General features: G+C 38.7%; 1 protein-coding gene across 4 annotated transcripts in view; it reads right to left on the bottom strand.

The window, feature by feature from the left end:
• The window catches only part of ATP2C1 (ATPase secretory pathway Ca2+ transporting 1), a 167,435-nt gene that overhangs the window by 113,492 nt on the left and 33,767 nt on the right, over positions 1-20,176 (bottom strand). For 2 of the 4 annotated variants that reach the window (XM_064378686.1, XM_064378687.1), the window contains exons 1-2: positions 13,629-13,875; positions 13,189-13,374 (exon numbers count right to left, since the gene is read on the bottom strand). The exons of the other annotated variants lie outside the window; for them this stretch is intronic. In XM_064378686.1, the coding sequence (XP_064234756.1) occupies positions 13,189-13,194 (6 nt within the window). In that variant the 5' untranslated portion in view covers positions 13,195-13,374; positions 13,629-13,875. Of the gene's footprint in view, positions 1-13,188; positions 13,375-13,628; positions 13,876-20,176 lie in introns of those variants that run through there. 4 annotated transcript variants of the gene reach the window in all.

The following is a 20,176-nucleotide window of genomic DNA, read 5'->3' as shown; positions in this document are numbered from 1 at the left end:
TATGAAAATTCCAACTATTTTTCTTTTTTTTAAACAGAAATGGACAAACTGATTCTAAAATTCATATAGAAATGCAAGGGACCCAGAATAGACAAAACAATCCGAAAAAAGAAAAACACTGTTAAATTCACACTTCCAGTTTCAAAATTAACCTACTACAAAACCTACAGTAATCAAAACATTATGGTACTTACATCAGCAAAGACATAAACTAACAGAATAGAACTGAGAGTCTAGAAATAAACCATAATTCATGGTCAACTGATTTTTGACAAGGGTGCCAAAACTTTCAATGGAGAAAGAATAATTTCAACAAATAATATTAGGTTAACTGGATATTCTATGCAAAAGAATGAAGGTGGGCCCCATCTCACATCATATGCAAAAATTAACTCAAAATCAATCGTGAGAGTTAAACTATAAAATGCTTATAATCTTCATCATATTGAATCAGGCAATGCTTTCCTAGACATATAAAGTGCAAACAATAAAAGAAAAAAATATATAAATTGGACTTCACCACAATTTTAAAAGTTTCTGATGTAAACGACACCATTCAGGAAGTGAACAAGCAATCCACAGAATGGGAGAAATATTTATAAACCATATCTCTGATATAGATCTTATAAACATTGCTGCAGTGAACCCTCTTATGTAAACATCTTTGTATACTGGTACAAGTATAGAATATATTCCCATCCAATATCCAGAATAAATATGTGTGTACACACATACATATAAACAACTCTTACAAACTCAACAATAAAAAAAGTAACCAAATTACAAAACGGTCAAAAGATTTGAATAAATATTTCTCCAAAGATATACAAATAACCAATAAGCACATTACACCTCCTAGTTTTAAAACTTACTTGCCACAAAACCTACAGTAATTAGAACATTGTGGTATTTTCATCAGCAAAGACTTATAAATCAATAGATTAGAAGTCAGAGTGCAGAAATAATTTTTGCATATGCTGTGAGATAAGGGCCCACCTTCATTCTTTTGCGTGGAAAATCCATGCTAAAGACCCTTGATACATCATTAGTCATTGGGGAAACACAAATCAAAACTACAATGTGAGGGGTGGGTACAGTGGCTCATGCCTGTAATCCCAGCACTTTGGGAGACGAAGGCAGGCAGATCATGAGGTCAGGAGATGAAGACCATCCTGGCCAGCATGGTGAAACCACATCTCTACTAAAAATACAAAAATTATCTGGGCATGGTGACACGCATCTGTAATCCCAGCTACTCAGAAGGCTGAGGCAGGAGAACCCCTTGAACCTGGGAGGCGGAGGTTGCAGTGAGCCGAGATTGCACCACTGCACTCCAGCCTGGGCGACAGAGGGAGATTCTGTCTCAAAAAAAAACCTACAATGTGAAACCACTTCATACTCCCTAGGACGCAGTGAAAAAAAGAAAAAAAAAAACAGCAACAAAACAGCAAAGTGTTGGAGAGGATGTGGAGAAATTAATTAAACAAAATCCTCATATACTGCTAGAAGGAATGAAAAAATGGTTCAACTACTATGGCAGTTACTCAATAAAGATAGAATTACCAGGACCCACCACTTCTACTCCTAAGTATACACCTGAAAAAACTGAAACCATGTACACACAAAAACCCATACATGAATGTTCACAATAATGTTATTTTTTGCCAAAAGGTAGATAATAGTGAATAAACAAAATGTGGTATATCCATACAACAGAATGTTATTCCACAACAAAAAGAAATGAAGTACTAACACATGCTAGAAGCCAGACATAAAAGGTTACATATTGTATGACTCCATTTACACAAAATGCCCAAAACAGGCAAATCCATAAAGGCAAAGTAGACTAGCACTTACCTGGGGCTGGCAAAAGGGGAGAATAGGAAGCAACTGCAAATGGGTAAAGAGTTTCTTTTTGGGGTGATAAAAATGTTCTGAAATTATATCAATATACAACTTTGTGACTATACTAAAAAACACTGAATTACACACTTTAAAATGATAAATCTTGTGGTGATTCTATCTGAAAAAGAAAAACCCAATAAAGAATAGATCTGCAAAATAATTTAATTCATTATTTACTACAGCTATAAGAGAATTAGTATTCAGACTGCAGGTGCGTCTAAAACTGTGTATCCAGAACAAATAAGATTTAGTCAATGGACACAGTTTCAAACACTGAGTTATGGGGCCACAGCTGATATCAATTCCTAAATGTAAACGATGTAGAAATGAGAGCTGTAACTAAGGATCCAGGCAAGCAAGCCCAAGAGAATGATTGCCAAAGCACAGGTCCTTTTAACTTAACTGCTATCTGGCAAAGCAATTACAGATGTACCCAACTTTAAGCAAATCCAGTCCTTTTAAGAACAGATCTTCATCACAGACAAATGCGGGAGGGATACTGTGCTGTGATGAAACAGGATGTGGGAGGAACTTAAAACAGCATACAAACAGTAACAAGTAAACCAAATTTTATTACAAATGACTAACTCAACCCCTAGGCAAGGATGAAAAGAACCCAAGTAACTTCTGAAAACAGAACACTACAAAGTTAAAAACAAATATTGTACTCTAGTTTAAAACTGTGTTTGTCACCGGGGAATGAATAGGTTAGTAATTCTGAAACTACCTTTGTTTGTGTGTACTCGGATGAAACAAGTCAGTCAATATACTATGGCTGAGAACAGTTTTTCACCTTTGGAGAAGGAAGTAACAAGGAAAGCGAAAAGGCCTGAATAGGAAAAAAGACCAAAAAGGACCCTGTGGTGGGAGAACAGAACTGGCAGCATCGCTGGCACTCATAGTTTTTAATTTGTATACATAGCTGGATAGATATGAAAATAAAAAATGTATGTATTCATATATTTTACTACACATATATTGCTAGCTCTGTCTACTAAGAGAGCCTAGAAGCAATGACACCCAGTAGCATGGAGCACACCTGGCACCCAGATCCTGGTTTCTAGATATAATTCTTGAGTAAAATGAACTCAGCTCCCCTGGAAAAATGGTTATTCCATGGCTGGTGCAAGCAGGAAAAATAGAAGATACACCAACAACATCATGTGATACCAGAAAGTAAATTAGTGCTCACAAAATGTGGGAGGGTACTGCAGAAAGGACACAGGAACAAATTTGCAAGTGCCCTCAATAACCAAAGCTAGAATGACTTGAGCAACAAACACTGGATTTTACCCCATAAAGTAAAATATCCAAAAAGTCATGTAAATAAATTGGATAATTAATAAAAGAAAAGGGGACAGTACTTCCTTAATTGTAGAATTCCAAATATAGTAAGAATGAGTGAAATCAAAAATTTGCCATTAAGCAAAGACCACAGTAGTAACTGCTGCCAGTAAGAAGCACCAATAGATTGCAAAACTGGCCGATGAAAAGTATGATGGAACACAGGATATTGCAAAATTGGCCCCTGAAAAGTATGATGGGACTTGGGATATTTGCAGTACCTCCCCTCTAGAGGAAGGTATTAATTACAAAGGAATTACTAATTATTATACAGCTACAAGGTTAAAATTACCATTTATTATTGATTACAAAAGAAAAAACAGTAACTTTATAATGAAGAAATCTGGCAGACACAGGCTTAACCGAGTGATAACATTAATTTCACCCATCGTAAGACATGCTAATCATGGGTAAAGATCTGACAACCCCAAATTGAGAAACATTCTAAGAAATAACTAACAGTACTCTTCAGAAGTGTAACATTTATAAAAGACGGGAGAAAAAAAGACTCTTAAGAGACGGGAGGAGACTAAGATGATGATAACTAAGTGCAAGGTAAGATCTCAAACTGGATTCTAAACTAGGAAAAGGATAGTTCATAAATGTGAACTTCCTCGTTTTAATAATTATATTATGGTTATATAAGATGTTAACATTAGGAGAAACTTGACAAAGGCTATCCAGGACCTTTTTGTACTATTTTCATACCTTTTATGTAAGTCTAAAGTTATTTCAATTTTTTAAAATCAACATAATTTTAGACAATTTTAGAAAAACCTCTGAAAGGAATGTAAATCTTTCTACTATAACTGAATTTACATTCAACAGTGAAACAACTACACCTGACTGCCACTCTGGAAAGAATCTGGCATTTTTTGATCATTAAATTAAAAAGTGGGCATAATACCCCATCTACTGATACATCAGTTTGTATAAATTATTCTGGGTTTGATAGAAATTCGGTACAAGGATGGGGGAAAGGGGAATCATATCAATATATTTTTTAAGCCTGTAGATTTTGTTGCTATCCTATATTAAGCATGCAACTAGTGTTTTTTAAAGCCTTCAGTGAGCAACAATTATTTTATTAGCAATATGGAAGACAGAAAAAGGGAGGGAAGGAGGAGTGGAGGAAGGGAGGCAGAAGGGAAGAAGGAGAGAAGGAGGGAGGAGAAAGATGGAAGGAAGGGAGGGACAGAGGGAGAGAGGAAGGGAGGGACAGAAGGAAAGAAGGGAGGGGGGAGAGAAAGAAAGTTTTTTTAGATTCCTTCATACCTTCTAATACCTCCCCCCACCCATAACCAATCACATTTATTTCATAAAACAGCTAATTGGTAAACTTAATTTTACAGGCTATGGCAAACCAAATCCTTATGAAAAGACATTATGGTGGCATTCTTAACACCATGTGCTTCCAGACCTAAATAACTACAGGTACAATGGGAAGCCACATAAGCCTTTAAAAGCAGCTGATGGTCAAATACAACTTAATATCATTTAAAGCTACCAACTTCAAATACTATAGGGTTAAGTTAAACGATAATTTCTTTGCTGTCACAAAATGTACTCTATTATTATTTTCCATTTTAAGTGGTGTTCCTCAAAAGCTATTTTTTCTAACCAACTAATTAATGAATGGAATATTTAAATAATCTTAGTTTAAGATGAAAAACAGGCATGTTATTTCTAAATTACAACTGTAATTAATAAAACGTACATTAGTAAGTTCAATACATAGTTTACTGAACTCAAGGACTTTTATCTCTGGTAATTCCATTTTACAGATGCAGAAAGTAATGTATAATAAGAGTAAACCAGTTTTTTTCTTAAAAGAGACAGCAGCAAAGAAGTCCAGTGACTCCCTAAAACTGAGAGTGCCACACAACTATGTACATGTAATAGACTTTAAACACTGAGGCTATGACTGGAATGCATCACGAAGGGAATAATATTAGAGATGTAAAACATAGGTGGTCTTGTCCCTAACATCACCAAAAAACTGGAAGGAACATTCAACATCTTACAAAATAAAGTAAAAAGGTACTTGACAAGCAAAAGAAAGCCACCTAATGAAGGCCCTAAAAAGGAAATCTAAGGAAGAGTTCTGATTTCAGGAAGGGACCTACTTAGAATTCATAAATGGACACAGGAGTTCTAGCATTTTCGAAATAATTCAGTACATTTTGGTCTTGATTTCAAAGAATAGTAAAACTGCTTTCAAACAATAACAGTTCTGTGAGCAATAAATAATACATAAAATGTATTTACAAGCTAATAAATAAAATTTAAGGGTTTAACTTCACTGTCTACTGCTAAGTGAACACTAAATACTAAATCTTTAAATAGTACAAATGCAAAGTATAATCAAAACCATAATTTGATAAAACCATGAGAAAAGCATTAAGATTATAAAAGCTACTCTATGTTTCCTAGGCATCCCATTCATCTCTCAGAGAAAAAACAAATATGTGAAGCCTTGAAATTAGCAGTTAAAAGACCAAAATTTCCCTAAATCTATTCATCAAGTAAGGTAAGGGAAATTAGCATTTGCTGAGCAGCTCTTTCATACCAGGCACTTGTACATACCCTGCCTTATCTAATTCTAACAAACCTGAGGTAGTCATGATCATTTTACAACAAGGAAACCAAGGCTTAGAGAAGTTAACTTCCTAGCCATTTGTTAGAACAGTGTTTCTCAATCTTGGCACCATTGATATCAGAAGCCAGAAAATTTTGGGGGTAGCGGAAGGTAGAAGATGCTGTCTTATGAACTGTAGCATGCTTACCAGCATCCTGGTCTCTATACACTGGATGCCAGTAGCATATCCTAAGTTGTGGCAACCCAACATGTCCCTAAACATTGCCAAATGTCCCTTGCGGGCAAAATAATCCCAGATGAGAACCACTGAGTTACAGGGAAGAAGCCAGCATTTTCATTCAATTGACAATAGGTACATCCCAGACTCTGTTCAAGATGAATAAAGGACAAATTGAGTGTCTCTGCCTTCAAGAGCCCACACTGAATCCTGCTGCTTGATATAAAACCTCTCTCCATGCATAGCCTTATGAGTCTCATACCCTGACAGTCTGACCTATGTACTCCCTTCAGCCAGTCCCTAAATCAGCTCACTCCTTCAACCACAATCAATGGCACCTTCACTGACCCAAGTTACATCTTGAGGTCAAGTTTGATTCAACTGTCCCCTTAATTCTCTATATATAGTCACTGTCCAAGTCCTGCTGATTTTTACTCAGAGTAAAATATCTCCCTCATCCATCCCTACCCTCTATTCCCATCACTCTAATATAGATACAAATCAAACTCCCTTTATCTTCTAACAGAAGAAATCAGGAGTAACTAATCTCTCTTGGTCCCTTATATGAATTAGGGGTATATATCAAGATACAATAACTTATCTACCAACGTTTAGGATAGAGGGCTGGCAGACTTCAAAGCAGTCCTCAATGACCACATCTTCTTTCTCTGGAGTAGGGAAGGATGCTGAATTTCTCATCTGACACTAGTTTCATAAGCCAAATATTAACTCTTATGTAAACAGTAACCCTGACAAGCATTAAGAAAAAGACGTAGCAGAAATTAGTTTGCATGACATTACAAAGTGGTTTGCATGCTATTTCTGGCATTTGTGCCATGAACTGCTTTTGCCTGCTCCAAAAGAAGGTAAAACTGACACTCAACAGAGCAAGTAAGGTACAACTCCCAAAGAAAGCTTAATTAAACCAGCTAATATATCTGACCCTGCTGATGTAGAAACCTAGATGAAGACAGGTAAAGCAAACATGCTGCTAGGGAAACACGAAAATGGATGACCAAAAATGCAGTGAAATGCCTGCATACGAAGAGAGACATAAATCTCATATACAACATACACAAATAAAATTACAGCATCAAAAGGCTAATTGATTTATACTACAAATGAAAAAAGGCTCCAATTTAAGATGAAAGGAAATCCAGGACATGGTTCAAAGTTGGATCTTGCCCTTAAGCAGAGAATAACAGAACATTTATGTACTAATGCTCTATCCCTTTTAACTTCAGGAAACCATAACCAAGATAAATTTCTGAAATTCACAACTTAACCAAAACTTTTAATTTGTACTTTGCATGCTTAAATTTTCAAAAAAAACCACATTTACATGTTCAAAAAAATGTATGATGAGTGACATCCTAAATATTTCCCCTTCAGTTATTATTTCTGAGTTTTGCTATAAAGGGCTGATGGCAAATATATTTAGTATTTACGGTCCTGCTTTTTCCAATTTTATCAAGTTGTTTTAAGTAAGTAAATAAATAAATGGAAGTAATTTCTATAAGGATGCACCAGTACCTCAGAGCTTTCTAAAAGAATAAAGAATGTCATACTAAAGCTGGGCACAGTGGCTCATGCTTGTAATTCTAACAGTTTGGGAGGCCAAGGCAATAAGACTGCTTGAGTCCAGGAGTTCAAGACCAGCCCGGGCAATATATCAAGACATTATCTTTATAAAAAATTAAAAAATTAGCTGGGTATGGTGATGTGAGCTTATAATTCCAGCTACACAGGAAGCTAAGGCAGGAAGATCGCGTGAGTTCAGGAGTTTGGGACTTTGATGAGCTATAATGATGCCTCTGTATTCCAGCCTGGGTTACAGAGTGAGACTCCATCTCAAAAAAATAAAGAAAAGAAAGAAAGGAAAAAAAAAAAAACAAAGGAAAAAAAAGGACGTCATACTAAATTGCTGCATTTCCTTCTGAGAGACACAAGTTTAGGTCAGCACATTTATGAAATGACCAAATGTCAAACCAAAAGGCCTTACTTAAGAAAGCAATTACAAATAACAGATATATTAAATAATTCAAATTCACACATTCTCTAATACCTATAGCAGAAAAAAAGTGGAGACAGAAATGGAATCAGACACCCAGTTATAGCCATCTTAAGATAATGCTTCTGACCCCGACTATTACTGTCTTCTGTCTTTAATGTATGACAGCTTTTCAACATTTCATTCAAACTTTTTCTAAACACATCACAAGTTTAGCCTAAACTAACCTAATACAATTTGTGTAATTTATTTCTAACTCTAAGATTTATACCTTTGTCGGTAGCAACTTAAAGCCTGAAGACAGAAGATACACAGTAGATTCTTTAACAACATTAGTTTCAACTGTAAAGGTCCACTTTTACTCAGATTTGCTTCTGTCACCAAGACAGCAAGTCTAATCCTTCTTTTTCTTCGGCCTATTCAATGTAAAGACAATGAGGATGAAGACCTTTATAACAATCCACTTCTATTTAACGAATTACAAATATATTTTCTCCTGCTTATAATTTTCCTGGTAAGTTTCTTTTGACTAGTTTACTTCATTGTAAAAGTACAATATATAATACATATATAAAGGATGTGTTAACTGACTGTTTATGTTATCAATAAGACTTCCAGGTAACAGTAGAGGCTATTAGTAGTTAAGTTTTCAGAGAGTTAAAAGTTATATGCAGATTTTCAACTACATGATGGGTCAGCACCCCAACCCCAACATTGTTCAAGGGTCAACTATATTAACAAATGCATGTAAGTAGCAGTCATACAGTCATATACATCCAAGAGGAAATTATCAATTCAGCCTGACTTTTTTTTTGAGAATCTTTTCTTTTATGAAATGATGGCATTAACCTCAGAACACACCCAACTTTACTGCCTTTTACCAACATTTGTCTATATGAAAAGCATAATAGATAATCTTGTCACAACCATTATTAAAAAGAATTTGTTTTAACAAAGTAAGTATGAGGGGACCTCTTGAACTGATCCTTAAGATATTTTAAGATGCTACATGTAACAACGGTGTAATTTAAAAATTCATGTGGATAACTTTACCATCAACCCACAGTGTTCTAGGCACCTTTAAAACAAAATTTAACCTTCTAAACAGATCATGGCTAACTAAGATCTCGAAAATCAGTCCTGGGCTCCTAGGGGTGTGTTCCCTAGGAAACCATTTTGTTTCGTAATGCTTCAGGTTAACAGACCCAAATTCTGCTTACTTTAAATGAATGACAAAAATATGAAGACCAAGCAAGTATTTGGAATCCAACTGTCAGAAGACTATTGCATACAAGTACTTTCTAAAGCATCCTCTGGCTTAAATTACTGGTTTATAAAATGCTGTCATATACACAATCTCTTTCAGTTTCAACTCTTTTTCAGAGTACTAATTAAGAGCATCATTTTATGGACAAAACTGCAAACAACATAAACTATATTTCCCACACCCAAAGATATAAATTATTTTCATAACCTGGTTTCCTATCTTCAGTTAAAGGAATAAAATTAACATGGCTTCTCATCCCTTTTTCCCTACAGCTTCTCCAACTATAGTAACAGATTCTTGAGACATTCCTAGCTGATTAACAATTTGAAATTGAATAAGAAACTATTTTTAAAAGTAAAGTGTAAATACAACCATTTTCAAATGAAAAAGATTGGGGGCTTGTTCTCTACACCTATTAGCTCTGTCTATAATCTTAAATTAACCACGTCCTAAAATCCTGAAGATTATTACATTTCTATCCACTAGTCAAACATTTAAGGCTATATTAAAGTTTCATGTATTAAATTCACACTGAATTTCCTATGAGAAAGGCCAAATTTATTCCAAAAAATAAATCCATTACCAGAAAGGAAAAACTATTTGCAAGCTTCTCCAGCTAGAAATATCTTTTCTAGCAAGCTATCACTGTAAACATGCAATTAAATTTTTAAAATCAGGTAAGTGCTGTTTACTTGTGCATCTCAGATTCCTAAGTGGTATCTGTTTAGATGTGTGATAAACACGTAAAAAGAAATTCCAAAGGGTCTGGATAAAATCCTAACTCACAACTGAATGTTTAGAAGTAGTCCAAAAATTCCAGGAAATTAACACTTTAAATGTTCCTAGTGACAAACAGAAAATGTTCCTGGAGTCTACAGCTAAAAATTGGTCAAGCTTTGCTGAGAAAGTTTAAATGGGCCCTGGGAAAAAGGTCCAGAAGAATCGAAACTGAAGTGACAAAGAAAATACCACCATTGCTAAAGGAACCACATAGATGAAACCATTCCCTCCCCACACCACTGTAAGCTAAGAACCTTCATGCTGATGCTCTAGGGAGTGACTATCAATTCTACACTACTCATACCTACAAGTATAACTTACCTGCATACTACTGGAGGATTCTCTTTTACTAGGGAACAGCAGCATCACTCAGTCACTCATCCAAGTTAACTGTACATCAACCATTGCTCTGGTCAACCATTGCTTTGGCAGCTTCATTTATTACTCACATCAACCCTCCAAAAGCGCATTATCTCATTTACTTATGAGAAAACTTAGAAGCTAAGAAAGCTTATAAGCCTAGTAACTTGTCAGATTTTTCGGAGAGGAAAACATTACCTGTCAGGCGTCAAATCCAAACCTGTCTCTTTCTATACTGGACCCTGGCTTCTTGGTAGAGCCCTAACTTTTTCTGTAGGCTTAAAAGCACTAATGCCATAGAAAACTCCTTACCTAACTCCACTCAACCCTTAACTAACAATGACAACTTCATACAAAGCATTTTGGCCACTACTGTTCCCCTTCCAACATTTAACTGTCGTGACAATATTAATGCCAAGTGGCCTATTAGTATGTATCAAACATTAAGCTGGGCTATTTATAATTAACATTTACTGGGCACTTACTATATGCCAGATACTGTTCGAAATGTTTACGACAACCTCATAAGGTAGGTTCTATAATTATCTTTATTTTATAGATGAAGAAACTGAAGCACAGAAAACTTTAATATGCATAAAGCCAAATGGTAAGCGAGGAATCCTGCATTCAAATCAGGTTGCATGGTTCCACCACAACCCAAGCTCTTAAACGTTATTCCTCTGTCCCAAGAGAATTTATACAGGGTTTATCATTTAATCCCCTCAATTCTGAGTTAAAGATCATCAATCCCAATTTATAGATGAAGACATACAGGCTCAGAAAGGTAAAGCAGTTTACCTAAAATCACACAGCTTTAAGTGGTTCAAGACAAGAGTCAAGACTTGAATCCATTTTTGTTTCACACCTCCAAATTATTAATACTACACCATGTCAAAGGAGGATGAGAACTATAAAAAGGCAAGTGAACAATAAAAAGGCACAGATATCAATCTATGTACTTTAAGATGGTCAATCACTTTTGAAAATTTCTAGGCTATATACAGCTTCTTTAAACTGTTTATGAAAAAAACACATTATGATAGTGAGAACCTGACAAAAATGGTTTCTCGATAGTCAAGAATAACGGTACAGAAAACTCCACACGTTTTTAAGAACTGTAAAATATTTTACTAGGAAGCCACAAAATTGGTATTTGGTCACAAAATACAGAGATAGACACAAGCAGGCACCATGCTTCTATCTCACAACCACCCACTTCCACCTCAGTAGATAACGAGAATCAGCTTTATTACTCATACTCTTCCTCCTATCAAGAAACAAAAGCAACATATAAAAATCCACCTACTTTAGGCTACTCCCTTAAATCTGGTACCATTCTGAACACAAGCTCATAACGTACATTAAATTTTAGAAGTTAAGATGCTTCTACCAAGAAACAAGTATGTATTGTCTCATGTGCAGAATGGATTTGCCTTTCTTAAATCTATAAACTTAAAGAGGAAAAAGACTCAAAAAAGTGATCTTTCATACTACCAAAAGCATTACTGCTTTCAAATGTTTCTCAAGACCCAATCAGACAGTATAACTCCTCTGCAGTTATACACTTTAGTATTTCAGAAAATGTCTTCCACCAATTATCCATCCAGAGTAAAATTGGGCAATATAATCATGCCTCTCATCATATTTCCTACATAGCCCAGAGGTCTCAGCAAAACAGATTACTGCATCTATAAGAAACATCCATTTCAAAATTACTATTCCTAGTCAGACAATCAAGCTCACATTCTCAACAATGGAAAATCAAATTAGAAGCAGTCAGCAAGCAAGACTGCAGCTCCTTTATATCAGATACAGATTTTTTAAAACAAATTTTACAAGAGGAAAAAACTGTCATTTGTTGAATATCTTTTATAGCATTTTGCAGCCCGGTTAAAGAAAGAAGAAAAAAATGATCACGCACAAGTCAGAAGTCAGTCCAAAGAATACGTATTGTTTCAGGAGGAGGAAAAAAAAAATCACTTATTCAGAATTGTTCAACAATTGAGAAAATTATCAGTGCTGTGTAGGAAAAGCATTAAATATTTTAATGAGGCAATAGGGATCATGTAACATGTGAATGACGATCTAATGCGCCCAAAGTGTACAGTGGACAAACAGGTTCCACAGTCAACCTCCTAAATGATGTTTTGAAATAGGGTGGAACTTTAAGAAAGGCACTCACCTCATAATATTTCATTAAATTCATAGCTTTGTTTGTGAATCGAAACACAATGAGCTTTCTTCCCCAAAGCTAGAGATAAAACATGGCTTGCTTTCTTATAAATGAATCCAGCCACATACCACATCGAGGCTTGAAACACCAATATACAGGGCTGGGATGCAGCCCATCCCCTGGTACCCTATTTCCACTTCCCCTGAGGTAATTCCTTTCAAATCACTATTTAAACATTCATAGACGCTATCTGAAATGAAAACTTCCCTCCCATTCCCTAAGCTGAAGAAAGCAGGAATTCCTCAGGAAAGCTGAATCAAGCTCAGTCACCCACAGAACCTCAATCTCTCAAACGCCCCATGATACCAAAATAAAAGCTGGATACCCTAAGTAAGCAAATCCTTGGACACTTGACATACAAAGTAAATAAATAAGCTCATGAAAATAAAAAGGTGGAAAAACAAAGACAACTTAAAAGCAAACCACCACACCCTCAACTCCGCGTTGCAATCGGTCTGCCAGGGGCCTTTACCTTCATTTTCCATCGAAACTGCACTCGGGTTGATGGCTACAAAGTCTTTAGTGTCAGCCACGGCCACGCTGGGAATAGAGAGGAGAGGAGGAGGACAAGGAAGAGAAGCCCCCGGAATCCCAGGCTGTCACCCCCGCTCCCGGCCACGCGTCCCACGGCTGCTCCCACCACCCCTAGCAGCAGCATCTGCAAGAGAAAGCAGGAGAAGCGGCGCTGACGAGAGGCTGAGTAGGGAGTTCCCCGCCCAGCCGCTATCTCGGGAGCCCCCTTCCCCAGATCCCGCACCCGCCCAGTCGTGTGCCCGCAACGTCCCCAGCTCACGCCAGCGGGGCGGCGCCCTAGAGACGCCCCCGCCCCAGTCAGGGGAGCCCCGGGCCCCCCCTTCCTTCAGAACCTGGAAGTTTCTGGAAATGGGGACAGCGGGTAATACTGGTACCCACCCAACACCCCAGACAGCCCTCCTCCAGGCTGGGGGACTCAGCCGCGGGGCTCGCGGGGGAGCCCCGCGCGCCTCGGGCGATGAGGAGCTGCTCGCGGGGCGGCGGGGCGAGGCAGGAGCCCGCTCCCGTCGTGAGTAGAGAGCGGGAGGGAAGGAGGGAGAGAGGGCGGGCAGGGAGGGAAAAGGAGAGGAGGTGAGGGGGCCCGTCACGGTCCACCGGGCGGGCTGCGCGAGGCCGTGCAGGTCTGCTCCCGCCTCCGACTCCTGCGCTCCGCCCCTCCCCGCCGCCAGCAGCTCAGTCGCGCCCCGCACTCCTGGGCCTGCCGCGCATCGAGCTTTGTTGCTACTACTTCCGCTGCGAGAGGTGCACGCAGACGCATTCGTGCTTACGGGCGGGGAAAGCGGAAGTAAAGTGAAGGCCGAGCCCTCGGCCGGGAATGGGCAATATTTGGGTCCGGAGCAGTCCGATAGGAGGTCGCGCGGGGTTAGTGGCTCGCCCTGTTCTTGCTGGCTCCCCCCTTACCCCAGGGACCATGCCCGCCCGCTTGTACGCACCCACTGAACGCGTACAAGCGGGCGGGCACGGTCCCTGGGGTAAGGGGTTGGAGATTCGGCCACGCATTCCCATAGGGAGGCCGCTGGGTCGGCCCAAGCCGACCGGCACATTTATGGCCGCTGTCCCCGAGGCGTTTAAGAGCTCTCTACAAAGTCGGTAGGAGAAGCCGCTCCCATCGGGGCGGCCGTCACAATCTCAGCAGGCGACGTGAGGGCTGCGGAAGGAAGGGACGAGGTGTCCGTTCTCCAGCCTGGAGCACCGTGAGCAGCCTCCCGAGTCTCGCACCCTCACTTGCAAACCCCGGCACTGACTGGTTCTTGCGGGAGCCGGTCATCGCGGGGCGACCTCCCAAAATTCTATAAGGGGTGTGGTTCAGTTACCATGTGTAATGAGAGAGCAAGGTTCAACCTCAGAGAGCTCCAGGGAGAACTAATCTTTTTCATTCGTTTGTAGTGTGTGGAACTAGGGAGAGGCTGGAATAGCAATTAGAAACCAGTCGTAAAGTGACCGAAGCCAAAGAACAAGCACTTCTTCGCTCGCTGTACCTTTGTCCAGTGGCAATGCCTTTTCACACTTGAACATTTCACTTGCTTGGCATCTCACCCAGACCCCCAATAAATGCTTTTTAATGAACGATTGGTTTTAATAAACCTTGGTGAGCCAGACACGTTGTTGAACAGAAGTCCCCTCACACCCATAACCACTAGAGGGCAGAGCTTCACCTGCTGGTTGGTGATCACCCTCCAGAGAACTCAAAAAAAAAAACTATATCCTAGATGTGTTTTTCTCCATCAACACTTAGAAACTTAATAAATTTGCTTTTCATCTCAGATCCTGTAACAGATCCCAGTGTGCTCTCTAACCACACGTTCAACATCAAAATTAACGGACGGGGTTGCCTGCGTTTCTGTATTCGTTCCCAAGTAAGTGGTACTAGACTAGGATCAAACATTCTGGACTGCTTTCTAGATTTACCTTTCTTTTAAGAAATATTGAACTTTATTCAGCGAGGTCACTTTTAAAGATGAACCTGTAAAAATCAATATCAAGTAGATTTCTAGTCTTAAGAGTTAGTATTTATGATCCACCTCTGGCTTGCACGGTCAGTAATTTTTGTCTACACAGTGACATAGCCTATGATTTGTACAATGAATGTGCTCTCTCTTGTTCAATGTAACCAATTTGTAATGGTTATTACTGTACATATTCAACCTTGAAACAACAGTATTATATTTTAAAAGCATCTAAGGTAGGAAATTACACAATATAAACACTTTGATATTAACATGCATTTACAAAATAGAAGGTAACTGTATAGAATTTGATATTGGGTCACTTTAGCTGAAACATCTAAAGCAACTTTTCAGAACTATATTGTATTAATATACTGCAATACTCTAGCATTGACATTGAATCTAAAACTCCTCCAAAAGATTTATAGCTCCATGGTTTATACCTAAAATGACTTAAACTGAAATTTTACTTTTAGTTGCCTAAATTATGAAAGTCATTGTTCCTGTTACTAAGCTAAAAAAGAAACTGGTAAGATCAAGATCAGCTTTACCAAGAAGAATTGACCAAGACATCATTTTATATAAGAAACTGCAAATTTTGATGTCTGAGGGGGTTCTGGAACCAATCCCCTGTGGACACTGAGGGATGACTGTATACATATATATGTCATACACACATATGTGTATGTATATACAAACATACATATATATGTATATATATTCATACACTCATACACACTACCCTTCTTTCAAAAGATTGTAAGAATCTGATAAAGTAAATGAACACAGGTTGCAAATTATAAGCACTATAAAAGTACAAGATTATTATACAGAGAAACAAGCAAATGCCTGGAGTGTTAGGGAGCTACAATGAGATTGATGGCAATGAAACATTATGTCCAAGTTTCCTCATATTGCTTCCATAGAAATCATAGCTCTAAAAATTGTTTCTACTCTCCTTTTGTCCTGGATATTTAACCTACAAAATTAAATGCATCTCATGCAAAAAGTGATCACATGAGCAAGAAGGGGAAATTTGTCAGGCTTCTCCACTTAGGAGGAATATTACAAATGGGAAAGACTGAAGAATGTCATGATGTTCTAATTTTCTTTATACTGTGACTTATTCCACAGAGGATGTGAGGCATCTTGTTTTTAATATCAAATTTGATAGCTGCATTTTTATAAACCTGGATGGTAAAAGAATATGTGGTTCTTTAGGGATTTAAAAATTAAAACTTGGAAAAAATTATTTTTAAAATCGTTCCTCAATTAATTAATGTCTTCTTTTAAAGGCTATTTTAATATTGTTTAAAGTACCAGAGGTTAATAGTTAAGGAATTTCACCTAGCTGCTAGAAAATAAATTGTCATTTTATCTTAAGCTGAACATTTTATTTATTTACTTACTAACTTAAAAGACAGAGTCACTGTCACTCAGGCTACAGTGCAATGGTGCCATTATAGTACACTGCAATCTTGAACTCCTGAGCTCAAGAGATCCTCCCACCTCGGCCTCCCAAAGTGCTTGGGATTAGAGGCATGCACCAGCATGGCTGGAAAAGTTGGACATGTTAAAAACATAAAGATGCATACTTTAATTTTTTTTTTTTTTTTTTTTTTTTTTTTGAGATAGAGTCTTGCTCTGTCACCCAGGGTTGAGTGCAGTGGTACAATCTCGGCTCACTGCAACCTCCGCCTCCCAGGATTAAGTGATTCTCCTGCCTCAGCTTCCTGAGTCCTGGATTACAGGCACCCGCCACCACACCCAGCTAATTTTTGTATTTTTAGTAGAGATGGGGTTTCACCATCTTGGCCAGGCTGGTCTCGAACTCCTGACCTCATAATCTACCTGCCTCGGCCTCCCAAAGTGCTGGGATTACAGGCATGAGCCACCGCACCCGGCCATCACTTTATTTTTATAAGCTAACCTACTCCAACAGAACAACAGAAGTATTTTTCTTCCTACAGGATAAAGGACATGCTAAATGTCAAGTTTAGAGAAATATAGTTTTATTGCCAAGAGTGTTGTTTGAAATTAGTGCCTAACAAACATCTACCAGTATTGCTAAAAATCTGCCTAGTTCCATGTTTTAGCAGTGCTGGAAGAATAAAAGTTGGAAGCAAGAATAAAAATTGAAGGACTCATATGAGCTACTTGTGTTTGGTTGGTTTTAATAGCACCCAGATCCCCAAGTACTCTACAAACATTTTATCACTCACAAAATTCTGTAGCCTCTTTCACACTTGCTAACATTCTAAACATGAAATATTTGATGAAACTGAGAAGATGAAATGAGAGAACTTATACTCTCATTTTATTTCTAAATTTTTATTTCTAAAGAAGTTTATTTCAAGTATGACACAAATGTGTCATACTTGGCTCAGATGAATGGAGAGACTGTGTCATACTTGAAAGAAACTTCTTTAAAAATAAAAGAGCCAATGGTGATATTTGGGATCTCTTACATACTACCAGTCTTCTGGATTAGATGTGAGTGTGGATGGGGTGCATGTGAAAATGAGAAGGGATAAGAGCAAAGTGAGAGTGAGTCCCATGACCAAGAGTCAACTCTGAACGTCATCATTTCCATGGAAAACAGACATATAATATTCCAAATTATATAAACTACAGGATTTGTTTTGATATATGAATGTACCCATTTAAAAGAGTATTTCATCTAGTTTCCAAACTATCATAATTCACCTCTGGCCCCAGAACACTTGACTGCAGTAAATATGTAACAAAGACCTGTTAAATAAATGGATAACCTGAAAAATGTTTATCATAAATATTTTTTGTTGAATAACAATCTACTCGCTTCCTATGATCAAACTAAAATCCAAGCTTCTACTTTCCTGTAAAACAAAGAGGAGTTAAGGGATTTTAAGAAGTTTAATGATCTGGTGCAGCTCATACCTATAATCCCAACATTTTGGGAGGCTGAGGCAGGAACATTGCATGAGCCCAGGAGTTCAAGACCAGGCTGAACCACATAGTGAGACCCTGTCTTTACAGAAAATAAAACATTAGCTGGGTGCAGTGGCACACACCTGTGGTCCCTGATACTCAGGCAGCTGGGGTGGGAGGATGGCTTGAGCCCAGGAGGTCAAAGCTGCAGTGAACTGTAATCACGCCACTGCACTCTAGCCTGGCGGACAGAGCAAGAACCTGTCTCAAAAAAAAAAAAGTTTTAAAAATGAACCTACATCTCCAAAAACCACAAAGGGGTTAACTAGGACAATATTTTCTGAATGGGAATAAGTTCTAATTGTTGTAAGAAGTGCTCAATATTGAGCACTGCCTAGAGCAGATAAAATTGCACATGCAGATTTTGAGCCAAGGTAACCATTTGAAATTAAAAGATAACAGTGTTGAGGCGGTTGTTTCCATGCATTTGAGAAATTTTAGTTGATCCTGTGCTTTGGATTTTGATGGCATGCATATTAGTGACTGACAAAAAGCATTATACGTTAGGTCCTCGAATACATCATTGCATTAAACGATGAGAAAACAAAAACAAAAATCAATTACTGGTGGGGCCACTGTCGGTATTGAGTTTGCACATTCTCCCTGTGTCTACATGGGTTTTCTCCAGGCGTTGTGGTTTCCTCTCATATCCCTAAGTTGTGTATGTTGGGTTAATTAATATGTCTAAATTGTCCCAATGTGAGTGACTGTGTATATCCTGTGATGGAATGGCATCCTGTCCAAGGTTGATTCCTGCATTGAATGCTGAGATGCCAGATAGGCTCAGGCTACCTACAACCCAGAACTGAAATAATTGGGTAAATAATTACCTTATTTGTTTTATTAATCTTTCTTAAATATGTATAACTCATATTTATTTCAATGTTTAATATTTGAAGTGTTTTGGAGAGCAGAGCAAGATGGCGGAATAGAAGCCTATACCATTGATAACCCCCAACAGGAACACCGAATTTTAACAACTATCTTCATACTGGAAAGCACCATCACAAGAACCAAAAATCAGAGTACCTGGTTTTACATTTTTATCATTGAAGAGAGTAGGAGAGACAGTTTTAAATCACCAATACCACCCCTCCTCGATAACCTAGCAGCAGCCATGCTACACAAAGAGTCTCTGCACTTGGGGGAGGGAGAGTGCAGTGACTAGGGGTCTTTCTATTAAACTCAGTGCTGCCATGTCACAGTGGAGAACAAAGCCATGCTGGCTCAGCCAGCACCCATGCATGAAGTGAACATTTGGACCATACCCAGCCAGAGGGCAATGGCCCATTCCAATAGTCAGAACTTGAGTTTTGGCAAGCCTCACCACCATAGGCCAAAGTGCTCTGGGGTTCTAAGTAAACTTGAAAGGCTGTCTAGGACCCAAGGATTGCAGTTCCTAGGCAACTCCTAGTGCTGGGCTGGGCTTAGAGCCACTGGACTAGGGTGGTACATGACCTAGGGAGACACCAGCCAGGGAGTCTAAGGGAGTGCTTTTGCCATCCTTCCCCCAACCCCAGGCAGCACAGCTTGAAGCAACAAAAGTGACTCCCTCCCTCTGCTTATGAAGAGGAGAGCAAAGAGTAAAGAGGAATTTGTTTTGCATCTTGGATACCAGCTCAGTCACAGTAAGATATGGCACAGGGCAGTCATGAGGCCCCCATGCCAAACCCTAGTTCGTGGATGACATGGCTAGACCAACATGGGCCAAAGGTAACCCACTGCCTTGAAGGGAAGGATCCACACCTGGCAGGATTCATCACCTGTGACTAAAGAGCCCCTGGGCCCTAAATAATCAGCAGCAATACCCAGGTAGTGCACCATGGCATGGGCCTTGCATGAGACTCTGAGACATGGCTTCAGATGAGACCCAGCACATTGCCAGCTGTGGTGGCTATGGTGAGAGACTCCTTCTGCTAGAGAAAAGCAGAGGGGAGAGTAAAAAGGACTTAGTCTTGCACCTTAGATACTAGCTCAATCAGAGTGGTGCAAACCAACAAGTGGGCTCTT

This window comes from Aotus nancymaae, unplaced genomic scaffold (genome assembly GCF_030222135.1).
Source record: "Aotus nancymaae isolate 86718 unplaced genomic scaffold, 86718_ANA_hifiasm-v0.15.2.pri h1tg000019l, whole genome shotgun sequence".
NCBI lineage: Eukaryota > Metazoa > Chordata > Mammalia > Primates > Aotidae > Aotus > Aotus nancymaae.
This window is presented reverse-complemented; position numbering and strand designations above follow the sequence as displayed.